We start from the raw sequence: 20,337 nt of genomic DNA on the forward strand, positions 1-20,337 counted from the left end.
ACTTATCGGTTTCTCTTTGTTTAATTTTTGGTATCATATAAAGATTTAATTTTTGTATCAAAGTTTAAGTTTAGGCTTTATCTTTGGTAGAGAAAATTTTGAACAGAGGCAGCATAGTCTAAAGGGGATCAATTGGAATAAGTTTTTAAGTGTAGACACAGTTGATGAGCCATAGAACAGGTTTAAAAACGCTATTAGGTAACACTTTACATTAAGTGTCCATAATTACACTGTAACTACTATGTAATTACCTGTATAAGTACAGTGTAACTACAAGTTATTACTCCGTACTTACTGTGTAATACAAAGTAACGCTATATTTAATTACTCAGTTGTCATAGTTATTCCACAGTTTATATAATTACAATGTAACAATTTATCACTGATCCAAAAAAAGTGTACTTACATAGCTACATTATATCTGTACTTTCAAAATGTAATAAAAACATCAGGGTATGTAACTACAACTATGTAACAGATGTTCCATGGTCTGGGCAATTGTAATGGGGAATTACAGTGATAACTGCATAGGTTTTTGATGATATTTAAAGATTTTTTTTAAATGGTGAAAACACCTTTGCAAAATGGTTAATGCTTTTGCCTAATGGATCCATTATCCTAAGATGGAATTCTGTCTGGAGATATATGTATAAAATTTGTACGTTCTACCCATGTCTCCCTATATCTTCTTCATGGGTTTTACTGCCACATCCCAGGGACATGCAGGTTGGGTTATGTGGCCATATGTGCCCGGTGATGCATGGAATGGCTATTATTATACCCATCCCTAACATAATACTGCCAAACTTGTATCATTCAATCAAGGTACACACGATCAGAGAGCCATTCCAAGCGTCACCGGGCACAAGGCAGGAAACATCTCAGGATGGGGAGCCATCCCACTGCAAAGCTCACTGACAAACATACCAGTACTCACACTCTCACACATATGGCCAAGCAACCCAGCCTACATGTCCCTGGAATGTGGCAGTAAAACCCATGAAGAAGACACAGGGGGACATGGGTAGAACATACAAATTTTACACATATATCTCCAGACAGAATTCCATCTTAGGATAATGGATCCATTAGGCAAAAGCGTTAACCATTTTGCAAAGGTGTTTTCACCATTTAAAAAAAATCTTTAAATATCATCGAAAATCTATGCAGTTATCAATTACAATTGCCCAGACCATGGAACATCTGTTACATAGTTGTAGTTACATACCCTGATGTTTTTATTACATTTTGAAAGTACAGATATAATGTAGCTATGTAAGTACACTTTTTTCGGATCAGTGATAAATTGTTACATTATAATTATATAAACTGTGGAATAACTATGATAACTGAGTAATTAACTATAGCGTTACTTTGTATTACACAGTAAGTACGGAGTAATAACTTGTAGTTACACTGTACTTATACAGGTAATTACATAGTAGTTATAGTGTAATTATGGACACTTAATGTAAAGTGTTACCCACTATTCATATTATGCAGGGCTGGCAGATACCTAAATTTAGAATTAGTAGGAAATTAAAAAAAGGTCTGCAGTGGGTTAATAAAGAATTGAAAAAGAAGGTGCAAAGAAAAAAAAACAGCTGTTTTAGACACATAACACTAATAACTTCAATGTGAATCATAAGGCATACAGAATTAGGATACTAGCTGTGTAAGCCCACACTGTAAAAATTGAAATGTCAAGATGTCAGATAATTGAAGGGAACTACTCTCTCCTAAGAGGTTTCGTTTTGCTGACGTGCTCGCCCCTCTTGTGTATTAGTGGTGGGAGGGAAGGTAAAAGGGATACTGTTTTGCCGATGTGCTCGTCTCGCTTACGTAAGAGTTTCTCTCTTTTCTTGACGGTTTCTTGACTTTCTTCTTCCAACTCGTTAACTTGGGGCTGCCTTGCTGGCTGTCTGAGATTCATGCTGTATTAGCCTCGCACTTCTGGGCTGGACAGAGAGACACACACAACTATAAGTTTAATTTTCTGTTTCCGTGGAGGTGGAGCCCTAACCCCAACTCCACTTCTCACACACTTCCATGAATAGACATTTATATGTAAGATAAGGAAAGCTAAAAGACAGTTAGAGACGAAAATACTGTAGCAGATGTGAAAGACAATCCAAAGAGATTCATTCAGTATTTTAGTAGTTAACATACAGTGAAGGAGGAGGTGAAGTGCATCAGGAATCGTAAAGGACAGTGAAAAAGAAGTTGCTCTAAATTTGTATTTTTTGAAGTCTTCACATATGAGGAAGTGGAAAAGTTCCCAATGGTAAAATGCACTACTAAGGACGTACTGAATGATTTGGAAATTGTAGAGAGAGAAGTGCTGCTCAGATTAAATAGGTTGAAATCAATCAAATCATTGAGACCAGATAACATTTATCTTTGAGTTCTTAAAGAGATTACTGAGTACATATATAAATCCTTGACACATATTTTTAGGAATTTATTGCACACCAGGGAATTTCCAAAGGACTGGAAAGTAACAACTATTATCCTGTTATATGAAAAGGATAATCAGGCAGATCCAAGGAACCATAGGCATGTAAGCTTAATGTGCACCACAGGTAAATTAATGAAAGAAATTAAGGAAAAGATTGAGCAACACATGGCAAGAACAATGAGTTTCACTGAACAGTCAGCAAGGGTTTTAAAGAGGGAGGTCATGTTTTACCAACATATTGGAATCCAGTGAGGAAGCAATAACAGTACATAATCAAATTGAGCATATGATATTATTTATCCTGACTTTCAAACACAGGAAGCAAAGGGTGATGGTGTGAGGAAAGTCTTCAGAATTGGCTTATGTTAAAAGTGGTGTTCCAAAGGGGTCATTGTTAGGGCTGCTGCTATTTTTAATATATATAAATGATTTAGATAGGAATATAAGTAACAAGCTGGTTAAGTTTGCAGGTGATACCAAGCTACGTGGATGGATAGATAATCTTGAATTTGTTGAATCATCAGAAATGCACTGGGACAACATATACTGTAGGCTTGGGCAGATTTGTGGTAGATGGAATTTAATTTAAGTAAAATATTAAACCTAGGAAGTAAAAATGTTAAGTTTGAATACACAATGGGAGGTCTGAATGTCAAAAGTGCACTTTAGCAGATGGATTTAGAAGTCATAGTGGACTCGGCACTTTCAACTGCTGGACAGAATGTCAGGTTATTTAGCGTCCTGATGTGTGGAGTACAAGACCAAGGAGGGTTTGCTCAAGCTTTATAACACACTGGTGAGGCCTCTTTTGGAATACGGTATGCAGTTTTAGTCTCTGCGTTAGAAAAAAGACATAGCAGTGCTGGAAAAGGTCCAGAGAAGAGCAACTAGGCTGATTCCAGAGCTACATGAGATGAATTATGATGAAATATTAAAAGGGATGAGTCTTTACAGTTTAAGCAAAAAAATATATGATGGAAGTGTTTAAAATTATGAAAGGAATTAACAGAATAGATCGAGACTGTTATTTTAAAGTGAGTTCATCAAGAACACGGGGAAACAGATGGGAACTTGTTAAGGGTAAATTTCATAAAAACATTATAAAGTTTTTCTTCACACAGAGAACCACAGACACGTGGAATAAGTGACCAAATAATGTGGTAGGCAGTAAAACTTTATGGACTTTCAAAACTCTGATATTATTTTGGGAAAATTAAGTGGATAGTTTTGTTGGGCTGAGTGACCTGTTCTTGTCTGGATTATTCTAATGTTCTAATCAAATAAAGCAACAACAACTCATACTTTTTGTAGTACCTTTGTATGCTGAAAGCCATTTTAAACAGCTTTGTGAAACAAGCAAAAATGTTTATTTTATAAACAAATATATTTAATATTTTACTTGTATAAGGGGAACATAGCAATGACAAGAAATACAGAATTGAGTAAGTCAAATGGAACCACTTGAATGCAATCAACATCTTAACTGGCAACATACAGTGATATGAAAAGGTTTGGGAACCCCTCTTAATTATTTGGATTTTTGTTTATCATTGGCTGAGCTTTCAAAGTAGCAACGTCCTTTTAATATATGACACACCTTATGGAAACAGTAGTATTTCAGCAGTGACATTAAGTTTTTTGGATTAACAGAAAATATGCAATATGCATCATAACAAAATTAGACAGGTGCATAAATTTGGGCACCCCAACAGAGATATTACATCAATACTTAGTTGAGCCTCCTTTTGCAAATATAACAGCCTCTAGACGCCTCCTATAGCCTTTGATGAGTGTCTGGATTCTAGATGGAATGCCATGTGGGCTAGCCACTTTACAAGTATTCACTGGTATATAAGTCCTGCATACATGGTCTTCAGAGACAGAAAGTGTGATGACATCATTGACGGTGCAAAGTTTCTCAGCACAGACGGTGGTACTCGCCTCAAAATGAGCATAAAACATATTTAACTCTTCTGAGAAGAGGGTGATATGCAGTGCTCCAGAGTTCCCTCTATAGTCAGATGCAATGTTGTTATGTTGTCTACATTCTTCTGTATGGTGTGGAATTGTTAACATTGACACAGACTATATATAATTGTGTTGAAGCATTTGAGGTTTGGGTTTAGAGAAGGAAGTTGAAGATATCATGGATGGACAGTATATGCAATGACGAGGTCCTTGGTAGAATCAGGTTACAATATTTCCCAAGCCAAAATAGAGGCATACCGTTTGAGAACCACTCATCTATGGCTTTGCCATTGCAGGTTCATCTGACGTTTTTTAAGAATACTATGGTATGTAAAACGTTAATAAAAGGACATGAATTAAAAAGAGTAAACATGGTTGGGAACGATGGGCCCAGCGTCTCCATCCTCATGCACCAGTTACTATGATGCATACCCACCATCCTTCCAACCTCCTAGCACAGCAGACCAGGTGAAGAAAAACACTATAAAAACTCAATCAATACAATGCTGCCAGACCTAATTGTGTTAACATCAAGGTATTGAAGGAGTGCACTGGATGACCAGGTGTAGCTTTTCAGCATATCTTCAATCTAATTCTGATCATACAAAGGGTTCCAGCTGTATGAAAAGTGTCCTGTGTGGTATTGCAGATGAATGTTCTAAATGACTGTCACCTGGTAGCACTAACCTCATACATTAAGAAGACCTTGGAAAGGCTAATACTGGCTCACTTGCAACCCCTGTTCAGAACAGCACTGTAACCTCAACAGTTTGCCTATCAGGACCACATAAGGGTGGGCAACGCTGTCATCTGTCTGCTGAATAAAGTCTGCTTACACCTGGAGAAAAAGGGTACCAGGATGAGGACACTGTATATTGACTTCAGTAGTGCATTCAACACCATACAGCTCAAACTGCTGGGGGAGAAGCTCCTGTCAATAAACATTGATTCTACCATGTGCCCTGGATAATGGACTACTTTAATGGTAACCTAAAATTTGTGCAGCTTAAGAACTGTGTATCAGAAATGGTCATGAGGGGATCCTCATGGAAATGTCTTGACTCCCATCCTGTTTACTCTGTACACCTCAGACTTTAACTACAATGTCATTCAGAACATCTGCAGAACTTTTTTTGATGACAAAGCCATAGTTGAGTATATTAATGGTGGGCAGGAGGATAAATAAAGGACACTTGTGGAAGACTTTGTTGAAAGGTGCAAATTGAACCACCGGCAAATCAACATCAGTAAGACAAAGGAGATAATGGTAGACCTCAGGAAGGTCAAGCCCACTTTGTCCCCAATCCTCATTGATGGTGAAGAATTGAAGGTGATGAGGACATACAAATATCTTTAGGTTTATTTTAACAATAGGCTTGAAGGGAGCACCAATACAGAGGTCATCTGTATACAAGAAGGGTCAGAGTTGCCTCTGTTTCCTGAAGATGTTGATGTTGTTTGGTGTATGCAGGCCACTCTTACTAAACAAACTGATTGAAAAAGCTGGTCCAATCTTGGTAGTCAGGCTGGACTCACTGGAGGAAATGGTAGAACAGATGGTCACTCAGACAACTGCTTACTAACCTGGACAATGACTCTCACCCGCTGGATGAGGTTTTGGCTAAGCAAAGGAACATGTTTAGTAACAGACTGAGAAGACTGCACTACTCAGGGAGTGCTATTTAAGATCATTTATACCCTCAGCCATCAGGCTCTATAATGAGTCATGCGGTGGTCTTGTTTCCTGAGATCTGAATTTTACTGAGCTGATCTAGAAGACCTCTTACCACACACTGAAGCCATATGCAATATACCAAGATAATGACAATACTGTGAAATTGGAACTTATAAGTATGTTAAACTCTAATCTCTTTACACTTAGTAAATACCTACACTTTGTTAAATAACCTATAGACATATAATTCATGTTATATTTATATTTGTATTTCGTTATTATAATTAATATTATTGTAATTCATGGTATATGCATATTTGTGCCTTTTTTGTCTGCTGCTGTAGGCCTGCAAATTACTATGGGATTAATAAAGCTTTAATCTATCTATCTATCTATCTATCTATCTATCTATCTATCTATCTATCTATCTATCTATCTATCTATCTATCTATCTATCTATCTATCTATCTATCTATCTATCTATCTATCTATCTATCTATCTATCTATCTATCTATTGTGAGGGATGGCCGGCCATTCATCCCAGCCAATACCCCCAGGCCGGTAGATGGAGCTCTCCTTGCAGCGTGGAGATGCCCCGAATTCCAGCAGGGCCTCATGGACTATGGAATTTTAATACACAGCCCTGCTGGATAACGTCGGGGCCGCCAGGAGTCGCTGCAGGGAAGCTCAAGGACTTATACGTGCCCTATAACCCGGAAGCACGTCATAATCATATGACCAGAGGGAATGACGTATTTCCGGGTTGAAAAGAAGGACTTTTTATCTGACCCGGAAGTGATAAGAAATTACATGGACTGTAAGATGGGAAACACTTCCGCGTCAGGGAATATAAAAGGACGATTGGAAATCCCAGACGTTGAGCTGAGCTGGGTGGAAGGAGGGCAACGCGTCTGGGAGTGTAGAGGATTATTGTTTTGTTATTATTGATTTATTATTGAGTATTGTGGAGAGGAGGGTGCTTTGTGCACTTTATTATTATAATAAATATTCATATTTGGACTTTTATCTGGTGTCTGACGTCTAGTCTGAGGGTTCAAGGGGTCACGGAGACCTTAATCTGTCTGTCTGTCTGTCTATCTATCTATCTATCTATCTATCTATCTATCTATCTATCTATCTATCTATCTATCTATCTATCTATCTATCTATCTGTTATATAGTTCCTTTCATATCCATCTGTTGTCAAACATGTGCGTCTGGGAGACACCTCAGGGCTTATTTAATAACTGTTATATCTATCTATTATATAGCACTTTTAATATCTATCTATCTATCTATCTATCTATCTATCTATCTATCTATCTATCTATCTATCTATCTATCTATCTATCTATCTATCTATCTATCTATCTATCTATCTATCTATCTATCTATCTGTGCAGAAGGCAAGGTTTGTGCATCTTATGACGATCCAGAATTGTTTGCCATCTCAACCGACAAGATGTCTAATTCATTCTATTCAGACATGTTTGCTGAACATTCAAAGGGTAGGGGAACATTCAAGTGTCCATACTAAAAGTTACTTACAGACAGATATGTCAGCACAGACGTTGCATAGTCCAGTGCTCCAGTTACTTTGATGAGAAGTTTGAACAATCACAGTTTGTGGCTGTGCTTGAATTACATTGGCCATTAGGACCCCTAAAAAAATGCAAAAAAATAAATTAGTAGTAAAAATGAAAAGTATGCAAAAGCAATACAAAAGTTCGTAAAGGCTACAGAAAGGTTTGTTCCTAGGTAGTTTATCATTAAAGGACACCATTTGTTTCCAAAGCAAACACAAACTAAGTCAAAATCTTAAAAGAATGGGGACAGAAACAAAACAGACTTTTTTGTTGGGATAAATAATTAAGTGCCACTCTTTTTAAGGGTTAAAAGTGAGTATACAGTTACCAAAGCCTTGGAAAATATAGACAGGGAGTTATGACGAATGAAATATTGCAAAAAATGTAAGAGTTTCGAGGGAATTAAATGTCCACTGATGCAAAAAAAGTTAGGAGATGACAATTTCCAGAGTAAGGATGAGATTACAGAGGGAATCATCAGTAGAAATAAAGTCAGAGCCTGATCACATGATATTCACACGTCAGCATTTTCAGAAATCTCAGTTTTCCCCATACATACTGCTGCAAAAGTCTCAGCATTTTCAAATGTATACATTTTAGAGAGCATTTTTAAAGTAATAGGTTTTCAGAGGTTAAAAATGCCATTTTAGCAAGGACTGAAAGGCTGAAGAGTAGACTCTTTTTCAAATTAATCTGTGGGAGTCTGAACTAGGTCTTAGCAACATCTTCCTTTGCCAGTCAGGTTGCCACATAATTATGTAAACATCAATGAACTATAAATGATGGTGTTACAGAAGGAGGTTTGTTCTAGTTTTTACCATATAAAGTGGTTTGTGGTGTGAGTCCATAGGTCTACATGCTGTCATTTGCCATGTCTACTGCCTGGCCACACAATCATGCCACTGCTTCTGCTGTATACTGCTCACTTGGGGTTAGAGGAGATGCCATCTGTGCTCACTTTACCCAACCCTGCAAACTGATCCAAGCCAAGGTCCTTCCTAAGGGTCAATGGTGGCCCCATACTCAGCCCAATGGATTTTAGCATTGGAGAAGAACTTCCAAGTGCTAGAAGGCTGCACTCTAGTGATTCCTTCTATCCTTTACATGTCCTGCACCAGAATGCATTTCATCATGCTTTTGCTTCAGATTAGATGAAATTTTATACGTTAAAGGCAAGGATTTTAACTTGCAGTAAAATACCATTTATTTCACAAATTTTCACACTTATGAATTGCTGAAAATTCAGTTTTACATAAATTGTTTTGCTCATAACTAGCTCTTTATGATGCATGCCACCATACATCTGAAATCGTAATCTCAGATCTTCATTCACAGGCTTGCTGAATGTTCTACCACATTGCAAATGTGTACTGTTGGATTCAAATCCGGTGACTGGGAAGGGCACTGAAGAACACTGAACTTATTGTCATGTTCATGAAACCACATTGAGGTGACTTTCACTTTGTGACCTGGTGCATTATCATGCTGGTATTGGCCATTAGATGAAGGGAAAATTGTGGCCATGACAGGATGAACATTGGTAACCCAGCCCCAGAGGTCTCACACGCCAGTGTGGTCTTAGTGCTGGTCTCAAGCTTGGGTAAACTGGGAAGAGTTGCGTCAGGTTGGGCATTCGGCATAAAACCTGTGCCAAAATCAAACATGCGGATGAGAAACACAGTGGCAATGCTGGATCGGTTGAGGCCCGGGTTACTAACAACTGCCACCAATGCTGCTGTCTAGTAGAGTATTGGTGAAAACTAAGCTACTGTTGGGCAAATAAGGAGAAGGAGAACAAGAGGGGAAAAGCAGGTTCAAAGACAATGGGAGAGGAAGGGGGAAAGAGTTTGGAGTTCAGAGATGGAACTTTGAATGTTGGCACCAGGACTGGTAACAGGGGAGAGCTCTCACATGACAGAGCGGACCAAGTGGAAGGGGAGTAAGCATCAGAGGCGGCTGCAAACTGTTCTACCATGGTGTGGACAGGAAGAGAAATGGGATAGGTGTAATTATGAAGGGAGAGTATTTTAGGAGTGTTTTAGAGGTGAAAAAAGTGTCTGACAGAGTGATGAGTATAAAGTCGGAAATTGGAAGGATAATGTTTACTGTCATCAGTGCACATGCCCAGCAAGTGGCATGTGAGATGGAGCAGAAAAAAGACTTCTTGAGTGAGTTAGACGAAATGGTGGAGAGAAACCCCTAAGAAAATAGAGTGATTGAAGCGGAGGGGAAAGTGGCGATGAGGAGGTGATGGGCAGGTATGGTGTCAAGGAGAGAAATGTTGAAGGGCAGAGAGTAGTTGCCTTGGCAAAAAGGATTGAAAAGGCGATGGTGATTACATATTTTAAGAAGATGAGGAACACAGAGTGACGTATAAGAGTGAAGGAAGGTTCACACAGGTGGACTATGTCCTATGTAGGAGATACAACATGATTAAAGACTGTAAGGTGGTGGCAGGGGGTATTGTAACTGGTCAGCTTCGGTTGGTGGTATGCAAGATGAATTTTGAGGTAAAAGATAGGGAGATAGTGAAAATGGAACCAAGGATCAGGTGGTGGAAGAAGAAAGTTGAAGACTATTCTGGGAGGAAGTGGGACAGGCACTGGTGGTGAAGATATGATAGATCTGTGATGGCAAACCTATGACGTGTGTCATGACACACCATGATATTTTGAATGAGACGGCAACGTTCACCAAGATCGGAGTTACCAAAGAAACTGAACAAAAAAAAATGCAATGGTACCTCTGGTCACGACTGTAATTTGTTTCAAAACTCTGGACGCGACTCAATTTGTTCGCGACCCTAACGTAATTTCCACATAAGATTGTATGTAAATACTATTAATTCGTTTCAGACCGTATGAACTGTATGTAAATATATATATATTTTTAAGCACAAAAATAGTTAATTATACCATTGAATGCTTAGTGTAATAGTAAACTAAATGTAAAAACATTGAATAACACTGAGAAAACCATTGTAAGAGTTCGTGCTAGACCCTTACGAACCGCTTGCTGTAAACACTTTTTTATGAGTTTTAAGCACAGGGAAAAAAATTAAATGCCACTTCTCTTGCGAAACTTTTCAAACCATCCTCTACTGGCTTTAAATTCCTCACCTTCGCCACTCGAAGAAGGATTTTTTTCCTATGAATCTTCCTGGCTTTCTCGCATATGATCGCCTTGCTAACGCTATTCCCTGCAAGTTGCTTCTCGTTCAACCACACTAGCAACAGTTTTTCCACCTCTTCCAGCACTTGAGGCCTCTGCTTGGTTAACATTGTAACTCCTTTTGCAACATCAGCTGCTTTGTTGGGTCCTGTATACTCAAACAAAAGAAAATGGGAAATGGAGAATGGCAAATCATTGACACGTGCGAACGCATATAGTGAAACTGGCCGCCAGTGTTTTTGTTCGCTACCAGAGCGTGAGGTCGTGAACAGATGCAAAATTTTGGCAAACTTTTTGATTGTAACCCGATTTGTACGTGTTCGGAAACGTTCGTGACCAGAGGTTCTACTGTATAAGAAAAATTGAACCCTGCACCACCCAGAGCTTAAAATGGATTCCCACCATCCATATCAACACATCATCTTTCATCACGGCAGCCGCACAGTTCACTTGACTTCTAACCTCTGCACTGGAAGCTTGTTTTCATGGCACAAGTGCAAGATCTGCAACTACAGTCTCCAAAATGACTACACTATCAGTGTTTGTATGAAATCAGCTTTTACATTTGTTGCTTTTATCAAGTGAATTGAATCATTTTGTGCCAGGAGCCATTTCAACAACTACAGAAGTGCTGAACCACACAATGTAAAAACAAATTAGGGATAAGCTTTATCTTGTACATATCCCATACGTACTACGTTCATGGTATTTTCAAATATATACGGGATATGTACGAGATAAGGGTTATCCCATGATGATTTGTCATTGTGCTGTTGTGGAATGACGGGCGCTGAGCAGGCTCCTGTCAATCATGGAGAATCCACTGCATCCACTAAACAGTATCATCTCCAGACAGAGGAGCAGCTTCAGCAACAGACTGCTGTTACTGTCCTGCTCCACTGACAGACTGAGGAGATCGTTCCTTCCCCACACTATGCGACTCTTTAATTCCAACGGGGGGGAGTGTAAACGGTAACATTATATAATGTTATGACTGTTATACCTGCCTCACACTCTCCATCTTGCACTTTTTAACTTGCTATGTGTTTTTATCACTCTTTAATTAATATTGTTTTAATCAGTATGCTGATGCGGAAGTAATAAAGTATCTATCTATCTATCTATCTATCTATCTATCTATCTATCTATCTATCTATCTATCTATCTATCTATCTATCTATCTATCTATCTATCTATCTATCTATCTATCTATCTATCTATCTATCTATCTGTTCAGAGCTTCCATAAACAACATTGCTTCAGAGGTAAGGAAGTTATTAACCTCAAAGACTATTTCGGTATACTGTCTCGATAAGAGTCTGCAAACTCAGCTGCTGACATTGTTTTCTCTCCATTGTCAAACTTCTGCAAAGTGCAAGTCGTCTTCATTTCTAAGCGTGTGCTGTTTTACATTGCTCTCAACTGTCCCTCTTAATCTCTCCTAAAACTGGCTTATTTTCCAAGTTATACTTTTGCAAGACCTTAGTCTCCGTACTAAACAACATTAAAATGGACAAAAGAAACTGACTGACAGGTGAAGTTAGTGCTGTTTCCTTGGGTTTGGAGTACACAAAGTACCTACCATCAATTTCAGGTGTATCTCTTAAAACTCAGCAACAAAAAAATCAATAATTGATTTCAAATCAAATGCAATGTGTTTAATATTTTTTCAGTTCAATTCAAAATTACTATTCAAAATAGGGTAATATTTTAGTGCGCAATTTTAAGCCCAATTATCAATGTGCATATCATTTTCTCTATTGTAAGTCACTGATTTTTTTTTACCTTTATACAAGGGACGTTCAAAAAGTTTCTGCACTTTTTTTAACTCTATTTATTAAGATTTTCAAAAACAAATGACATCACTTTTCTACGTAGTCATCTTCTTTTGCGATGCAATTTTTCCAGTCACATGACACGCTCAGACACGACCAATTATTACTCCTTCCGCCTTCACCATTTCCAGGCCAGCTGTTATACTTCACTATCTGTGGTTGGGAGCACACACTGATATAGAGCCTTGCTGCACCCACCACATGGTGAACCACCTCAGGATCCCAAATTAGGACCCGAGCACAGCCATGAAATGAGTGACATCTCAGTGCCACACTAGTTCAAAACTCTTCACTTAAAATAAAACACACATTAAAATAGAACATGACTAAAAATTAACTAACTCGGGTGTGTAAATTACAAGAAATTAAAGAAAGAATAAATGACAAGTAGTAAGATAAAAAGAATACAAAAATTCAACAGAACTTGAAGAGATTATGGGAAACGATCCAGAAACAGAATATACGGTTTTGGCAGTACATGAAACCCTTAGAACAAATAGAGCTCAAAAATGGATGGAATTGAAAAAAGAAATGAAAACAGCATGTACGGTATGTGAAATAAAAATTTTAGTACAAGGTGGAATTGTTAGCAATCCAGTGTGAAACCCCACAATTTAATTCAGTTTATTTTTGTATAGCACTCTTTACTGGGTGCAGGAACTGTGAATACAAATATAAACTTCAAAAATGACTAATTACATCATACATACACATAAAGACACAGATTTGCTTAAACTGACAGAAAATAAAAAAGTGTTTCAAAACTGATTCATGTAAATGGAAACCATTATAAGTCCATTAATTACTTACACTCTGGAGAGTTGACAACTTCAGAATAGAAACATCAGCTACAATGGACCATACCGACCTCGGTCATTGAAATACGTTGCTTTGACTTTTGATAGACATTTTTATTTCTGGAACAATTTTTAATATAATGCAAAATTACAATGCATATTTCGTTATACTCACTTTTGTAAAAAGCACCCATAGGAATGATTTCCTAAATATTTTTTGTTCTTTTCTCCTAGACAACAGGGAGATCAGAAAGAAAGAAAGCAGAGATGTGTTTTTTTGTCTCATGCTTCTCAGATTTTTCTCCTGAAACAGAAATACCTCGGTAGTCTCACAAACGTCTCCTGTTGAGTTTTAGCAGAGATCTCAGCAAAGTGACACAGATCTCAGATTTTCTATGTAGTGTCTTTACATTTGTTTGAAATTTTAAATTATTTGCATTTTCTGCTTGGTAATATATGTCGAAATGTCTGGACAGTTGGTAGTGGTTTTAAACGCTTTACTATGATTACAAAACTGTGGTGCTTGTTTCAGAATAACACTGTTAGTTGTTCTAATTTATATTTCTGGGCGCTATGTAGATCAGTCAGTCTGGAAATAAAGGCAGGCAGTGTGGCATAGCAGTTAAGACTTTCACCTTCACATCCCAAAGCTGTGGGTTCAAATCCCACTATAGATGCTGTCACTTCATCTGCCTGCGCTCCAAGTGGAAAAAGAAATGTAACTGATTGTGTTGTAAGTCACCTTGAATCAAGGCATCAGTCAATAATATGAAGTCTTGAAGAAGATTAAAATAAGACTAGAAAGAGATCACATAAAATATGCCATGCTTTTCAAACCAAATTCTCAAGCTTGACTCATTTTACCTTGGTTGTATCTCACGTCTCCTTTTTGCTTAAAGCAGATTCTCCAAAGTAATTTTAGAAGAAACATCTGTCAAAAAGTTGTTTCTTAAATGAAACAAAAATGAGAATCTCTTTAATGTCTCATGAGCCATCAAAGATTAACCTTTGAGCAGTAAATTTTTCCTATGGGTAATGCCTGTTTGAGTCAACACATTTAGTTCTTCTTCTTTTGGCTGCTCCCAGTTAGGGGTTGCAACATCATATCATCCATCTCCATCTATCCCTGTCTTTTACATCATTCTCTACCACACTGACTGCCTTCATGTCCTCCCTCACCACACCATAAACCTCTTCCTTGGCCTTTCTCTTTAACTCTTACCTCCACATTCATTTCCTGATGTACCCCTCATCTCTTCTCTGCATGGGCCCAAACCATCTCAATCTTGCTTCTCAAACTGTCATACCTGTGTTATCCCTCTAATATACTCATTCCTAATCTTGTCTACCCTTGTTACTTCTAGCTCTGTATTCTGTCTCTTCATCAATACCACCGTCTCTAAACCATACAACATAGCTGGTCTCGTTACCATTTTATAGACCTTCCCTTTCTCTCTTCTATCACAAATCCCTCCTGCCACTCTTCTCCTCCCAGTCCACCCTGCCTGAACTCTCTTCTTCACCTCTCTGCTGCACTCTCCATTGCTTTGGACTGTTCAACCCAAGTATTTAAATTAGTCTACTTCCACCACCTTATTAACATATTTTCTCACTCCATGTAATATCACACACTTTATAAAATTATTCCTTCTTTCATTTGAATCAATTAAAAAAAGGACAAGTGCCCTAATCAATAGTCATGTCCTACAGAGGAAACACATTTTGAGACGAAAAACATAAAATGTCATAAAATTCTCAAAACTCACTTAAGAAAGTCTGTGATAGCAGGGACAAGAGCTTATATTGGCAGAACTGGATGCCAAGCCGAAACCAACTAATAGGGTAGTGCCAGACTAGCAGACCTTACTGGGGGTGAAATGGCTTACAAAGAGGCAGGCATGGCCAGTGGTTTACAGCCAAACACCTTAGCCCATAATCAGTAAAGCAGAGCCATCAATAATCAGCTGAAACAACAGAAGAGAGGCTTTGTCATTAAACAAAATAAGAAAGAGGAGGGTGACAGGGCTGTGTGGCCGCTCTCAGTTCCTTGACATCCACAGTATTTTGCACATTCAGAACGCAGCTGTTGTTGGTGGCAAGACTGAAAAAACCACTGACACTCCACCCTTCCTCAAAAATTTCAGCACCTGCCAGGTGTGTGTGTATGTGTGTGTGTGTGTTTTTGGGCTGATGATCACGTTGTTACAGAATTTAATTATGTCTCCCCATTTATTCAGAAGATATTATCTTATTCTTTAGTAGAGATGTATATTTTACCCTATCTATCTATCTATCTATCTATCTATCTATCTATCTATCTATCTATCTATCTATCTATCTATCTATCTATCTATCTATCTATCTATCTATCTATCTATCTATCTATCTATTATATAGCTCACATTTATTTCTCTGTTTATATAGCCTTCCTTTATATAGTGCCTTAAATATTCATCTGTCTAATATACTGTCTCTCTCTTTTGCCCTATGATGACTTTGCCCTTCATCTAAGTCTGGTTTTGGCCTGGCGCATGTTGCTGACAAGATACTGCAAATTCCAACTCCCATGTCCCTGAACTGGATTAAGTGTTCTTTCTTTCTTTCTTTCTTTCTTTCTTTCTTTCTTTCTTTCTTTCTTTCTTTCTTTCTTTCTTTCTTTCTTAATAAAAGGTATCTTTTATTTATGACAGTATTATTGTGATAAGACGTGCTTCTTTATTTTATTTTTTTTAATTATGTGTAATGATTGTTACAGGTTTCCTCACTTTCTTTGCCACAGTTCCTGAAACTTTCTTTATGTTCTTACACCTCTTCTTACACACATTTCTCAAAACAGTTTATATGTCACAGCTCAGCATCTTAGTTCAACTGCAAAACAATGCACTTCCCTCAAAACTTTAAGTTTAACCTTCAAAATGTACTACTACTTCATTATCAAAGTAGAAAGTTCTCACAGCTTAGATGACACCTGATGTCCAGTCACTGTAGCTCACAGGTAAGATTCATGAGTTTTGGGTATTGACATACACATCTGAATTTGCCACTGAATTTGTACACCGTCAGAACACTGGAGGAACCTGCTCAGGCAAACATTAAACCTGGGTAACAACCTGAGGAATGAAGGATGAAAGATGAATGATGATGGTATGATCATGGATGGACTTAGACATTTAAGCTTGAGGGAGCCAGACAAACCATAAAATATAACTGCAACAGTACTGCTACATATTTACATCACATTCCAAGTCAAATATCATAAACAGTTCAGATTACAATAATACGTTTGAAAATTATGGAAAACTATACAAGTTCTGTTAACAATATTGAAATAACAGACAATTATTTATTTATTTGGTTGACTGCATCTCTATAGTTCTTTTTAAACACGTTAGATAATGTAGGCATGATTTATGTGATGGACGGTGTGTGAGGGTGGGTGTCCTGGCTGGGATGGGGCAAGATTCCTTACCTGGATGGAGGTCAGTGTAGTGGAAGGACAGGGGGAGACAACAGGACTACATGCTCCCTCGACACGGTAGGTGGCAGCCCCCCTAGGCGATGCTACCTGTGTGGATGCCCACAAGGTATGCTGGGAACTATAGTCCCATAGGGCTGCATTGTTGGGTTCTGTGAGTACCTCCAGGGGGTGTTGCAGGGATTCATTATCCTTTCATTATGAGACTTCTGAATGACTCTGAAGTACTTCCATTGGGCTATGCCTTAGCACCGGAAGTGCTGCCTAGTCCAACATAAATGAAGCCACTTTAACCTCATCCAGATGAGTTGGAGTTGGGTGGAAAAAGGACAAAGCTCGTATGGGAGGAGTGGATGGAGAGAGAAAAAGAGAAGGTGTTCAGGCACTTTGTGAACTGCAGTTGTAATGCAAATGTGTTCCTTCAAGTCTCAAACCAAGCAGTAATACCACTCCAGGACAAGAGAGGGCGCTGTCTCTAAGTGTTCTGTCTCTTGCTCCCGTAGTCCCAAGAAGACACCCAAGTGAGGGCATATGAAGCATACAAAGAAGACCCTGCCCCTTCCAGTTCCAACCTTATAAAAGTCAGCCAGCCCCAGAAGAAGGAGTCATTTCTTGGACCCAAAGGAGGAGCTTATTTGTAAAGATTGCCTTAGGATGCATTGAAACACAGCCAGACAGTGGTATTTTTTTTTAAGTGTATGCAGTATCATTGTGTACTTGTTTATCTGAGTTCACAAATTAAACAGGTTTGCCCAGTTGGATCCCCAGCTCTTCCCTGAGACGTTGTCAAGTAATGTGGTCGATTATACAGTGTATAGGGTAAGAGGAGCTACCACATGCTGGTGGCAGAAGAGGTTTTTTGAAACCTTAACAAGAACAACAACATGGTAAAAGAAAACAATGCTTTTAGACTTCAATACATCCAAAGCACAGTTTTGGAGGATAATAACATTTTTGAGAACATAAACCCTATTAGCCTCAGTATAATAAATGGAGTGTTGAAGAGACATCAGCTGACAATAAAGCATCTCTACAAGGTGTGGTTTGAAAGGAACTGTAACAAAGTGAAGGGGCTGTTGTACCAGTGTGAACAGATAAAACATACATATGGGTTATGTAGCTTCTATAGAGGAGAAAATGTTTACTATATGTAACTATATGAATCACTTTCAAGATGGCTGACCACAAGCTTCAACATCTGGGTGAAGAACTGTAATCCCTAGTGATGCAGATTCAGCAGCTTCTTGCCAGACGAAAGGATTTCAGGGATCAGAAAGAGCGCCTCTTATAGACTTTGTCAATGTCTGGGGTCAATTCGACTACCTCTATTCCAAATTGTGCCATTTGTACCCTGGCCAAGTCAACTTTATTCCAACTCCTGCTACAGACAATGACGATGGATCCTGGGAATATTGACAATTGAAGCTGGGGCTCAAGCCCAGGTCATCTCCACTTCCTCGATCTAGCATTACCACTCACAACCGCTTCAACCCTCTCCACCCCTCACTGTTCCTGCCCACAGTGGTGACATAGGTGTTATAAGTGACTTGATCGTGCACCACCTGATCTTATTGTGACTGACCGTAAAATATTGTCATGTGTCCTGGGCACATGAATTAAAGATGTAGAAAGAAAAGCCCTAACAATCCTTGAGAAGCACAAGGGCAGGACTATTGGGACAATTGTAATCTATGCGGGTGTTAATGACATTTGATATCGACAGTCAGAATTATTGAAGATAGACTTCATATCCCTCATTCAGGCCATGAAGTAGAGGACCCCCGCTGTGAAAATCATTGCATCAGGTCCTCTTCCAATGCTCTGTAGATCAGATGAAATCCACAGTAAACTCCTGGCCCTAAACACATGGATGAGAACCTTCTGCGAGAGGCGAAACATCAGCTTTGTTGACAACTGGTTCCTTTTCTGGAAGAGGCCGCTGTTTTAGAGACGTGATGGCCTTCATCGAAACAGATTCAGCTCCTGGGTCACCTCTGACAATATCTAAGTGATAATCTGTTTCTTTTGACTATGTAGTCTTAGTCCTAATGTTTACTATAATACCGTGTTAGTATGTTATACTGTAATTCCATAGTGAGTTCACATATAGATGTACACTGTATTAACACTTTAACAACGAACCACAGTCTAAAAAAAAACCTGAGCAAAGAGATATAAATGTGAATAACTTAATTACCATTTCTCCTATAGATGTGAACTATTGTAGAACTAAAATAATAGATCCCATTCAGCTATGCTCTTCTGAGACCTTAAATGTTCCGTTTCTAAATATTAGTTAACCAGCAAAACTTTTTACATTAACGATCTTATCAGTGTTAGGAAATTCGACTTTCTTACATTAAGTGAAACATGACTCAGTTCTGATGATGTGGCAGTGTTCATTGAAGCAGCTCCTCCGAATTACAGTTTTGTTCATTCTGTTTGCCAATGTAAAAAGGCAGAGGTTTAGCAAGTATTTACTCAAGCCAACTAAACTGTAAAGATGCCAGTTTTGGTACGTTCTGGGCTTTCGATTATCTTGCCGTGGTTATTCAAGGAGTGTCCCAGTGTGGAAGAAATTTATGAATACAGACACCAACATTGGAATGCCCTAATTAAGCAATAAAACACAGGCAGGAGAAACCATCAATTGTTATTCTTTATCTAAATCTCCGAAGAGGCAAAAAGCATCATATCAGTGTTTTTGCAAAGGAAAAAGTGTCCTCTGTGCTCTATTTATACAATCCATTGATTAGGTCACTATTCTTTAAAAGGAATTCATTAAAAATTCAGGAAACTTTTAACATGATTGGTTACACCTAGTTGCTAACAGTACAAGGCAGATGTTGATACCTTAGATGACCACAATTTGATTGATAGTCCTGTTTGTTTAGGATGTACGTGACTTTTTAAATGTATTATTTTTATTCTTATTTTTTTGGTTTGTTTTTTTGTGTCCTCCAAGCCCTCTCACCTTATCTCCAGATTCATCTTGCATCATGATATTGTATATAAGGACTCTACTCTTCTATTAGTTATATATCTGTTTTTTAAGATCAGCCTTTTTAAGATTAGCCTTCAATGGACTGAGATCAGTAGACTGGCTCTGGAACCTTCTCAGTCTATTTGGCTTATAGATAGATAGATAGATAGATAGATAGATAGATAGATAGATAGATAGATAGATAGATAGATAGATAGATAGATAGATAGATAGATAGATAGATAGATAGATAGATAGATAGATAGATAGATAGATAGATAGATAGATAGATAGATAGATAGATAGATAGATAGGAACCTTACCCGGCCGGGATGCCATTCTAATGGAAGGACAGGGGAAGTCAGTTTATTCATGTTGGTTCCTTGCC

General features: G+C 38.2%; 2 protein-coding genes across 3 annotated transcripts in view; both read right to left on the reverse strand.

Annotated features, from left to right (window-relative positions):
* The window catches only part of acadvl (acyl-CoA dehydrogenase very long chain), a 966,944-nt gene that overhangs the window by 625,446 nt on the left and 321,161 nt on the right, over positions 1-20,337 (reverse strand). The gene's annotated exons all lie outside the window — the stretch shown is intronic.
* Positions 1-20,337, reverse strand: part of ponzr1 (plac8 onzin related protein 1) — a 37,052-nt gene that overhangs the window by 6,285 nt on the left and 10,430 nt on the right. For both annotated transcript variants that reach the window (XM_028796229.2, XM_028796228.2), the window contains exon 2: positions 7,651-7,764. In XM_028796229.2, the coding sequence (XP_028652062.2) occupies positions 7,651-7,764 (114 nt within the window). The remainder of the gene's footprint in view (positions 1-7,650; positions 7,765-20,337) is intronic.

Source organism: Erpetoichthys calabaricus, chromosome 3 (assembly GCF_900747795.2).
Source record: "Erpetoichthys calabaricus chromosome 3, fErpCal1.3, whole genome shotgun sequence".
NCBI classification, from domain to species: Eukaryota; Metazoa; Chordata; class Cladistia; order Polypteriformes; family Polypteridae; genus Erpetoichthys; species Erpetoichthys calabaricus.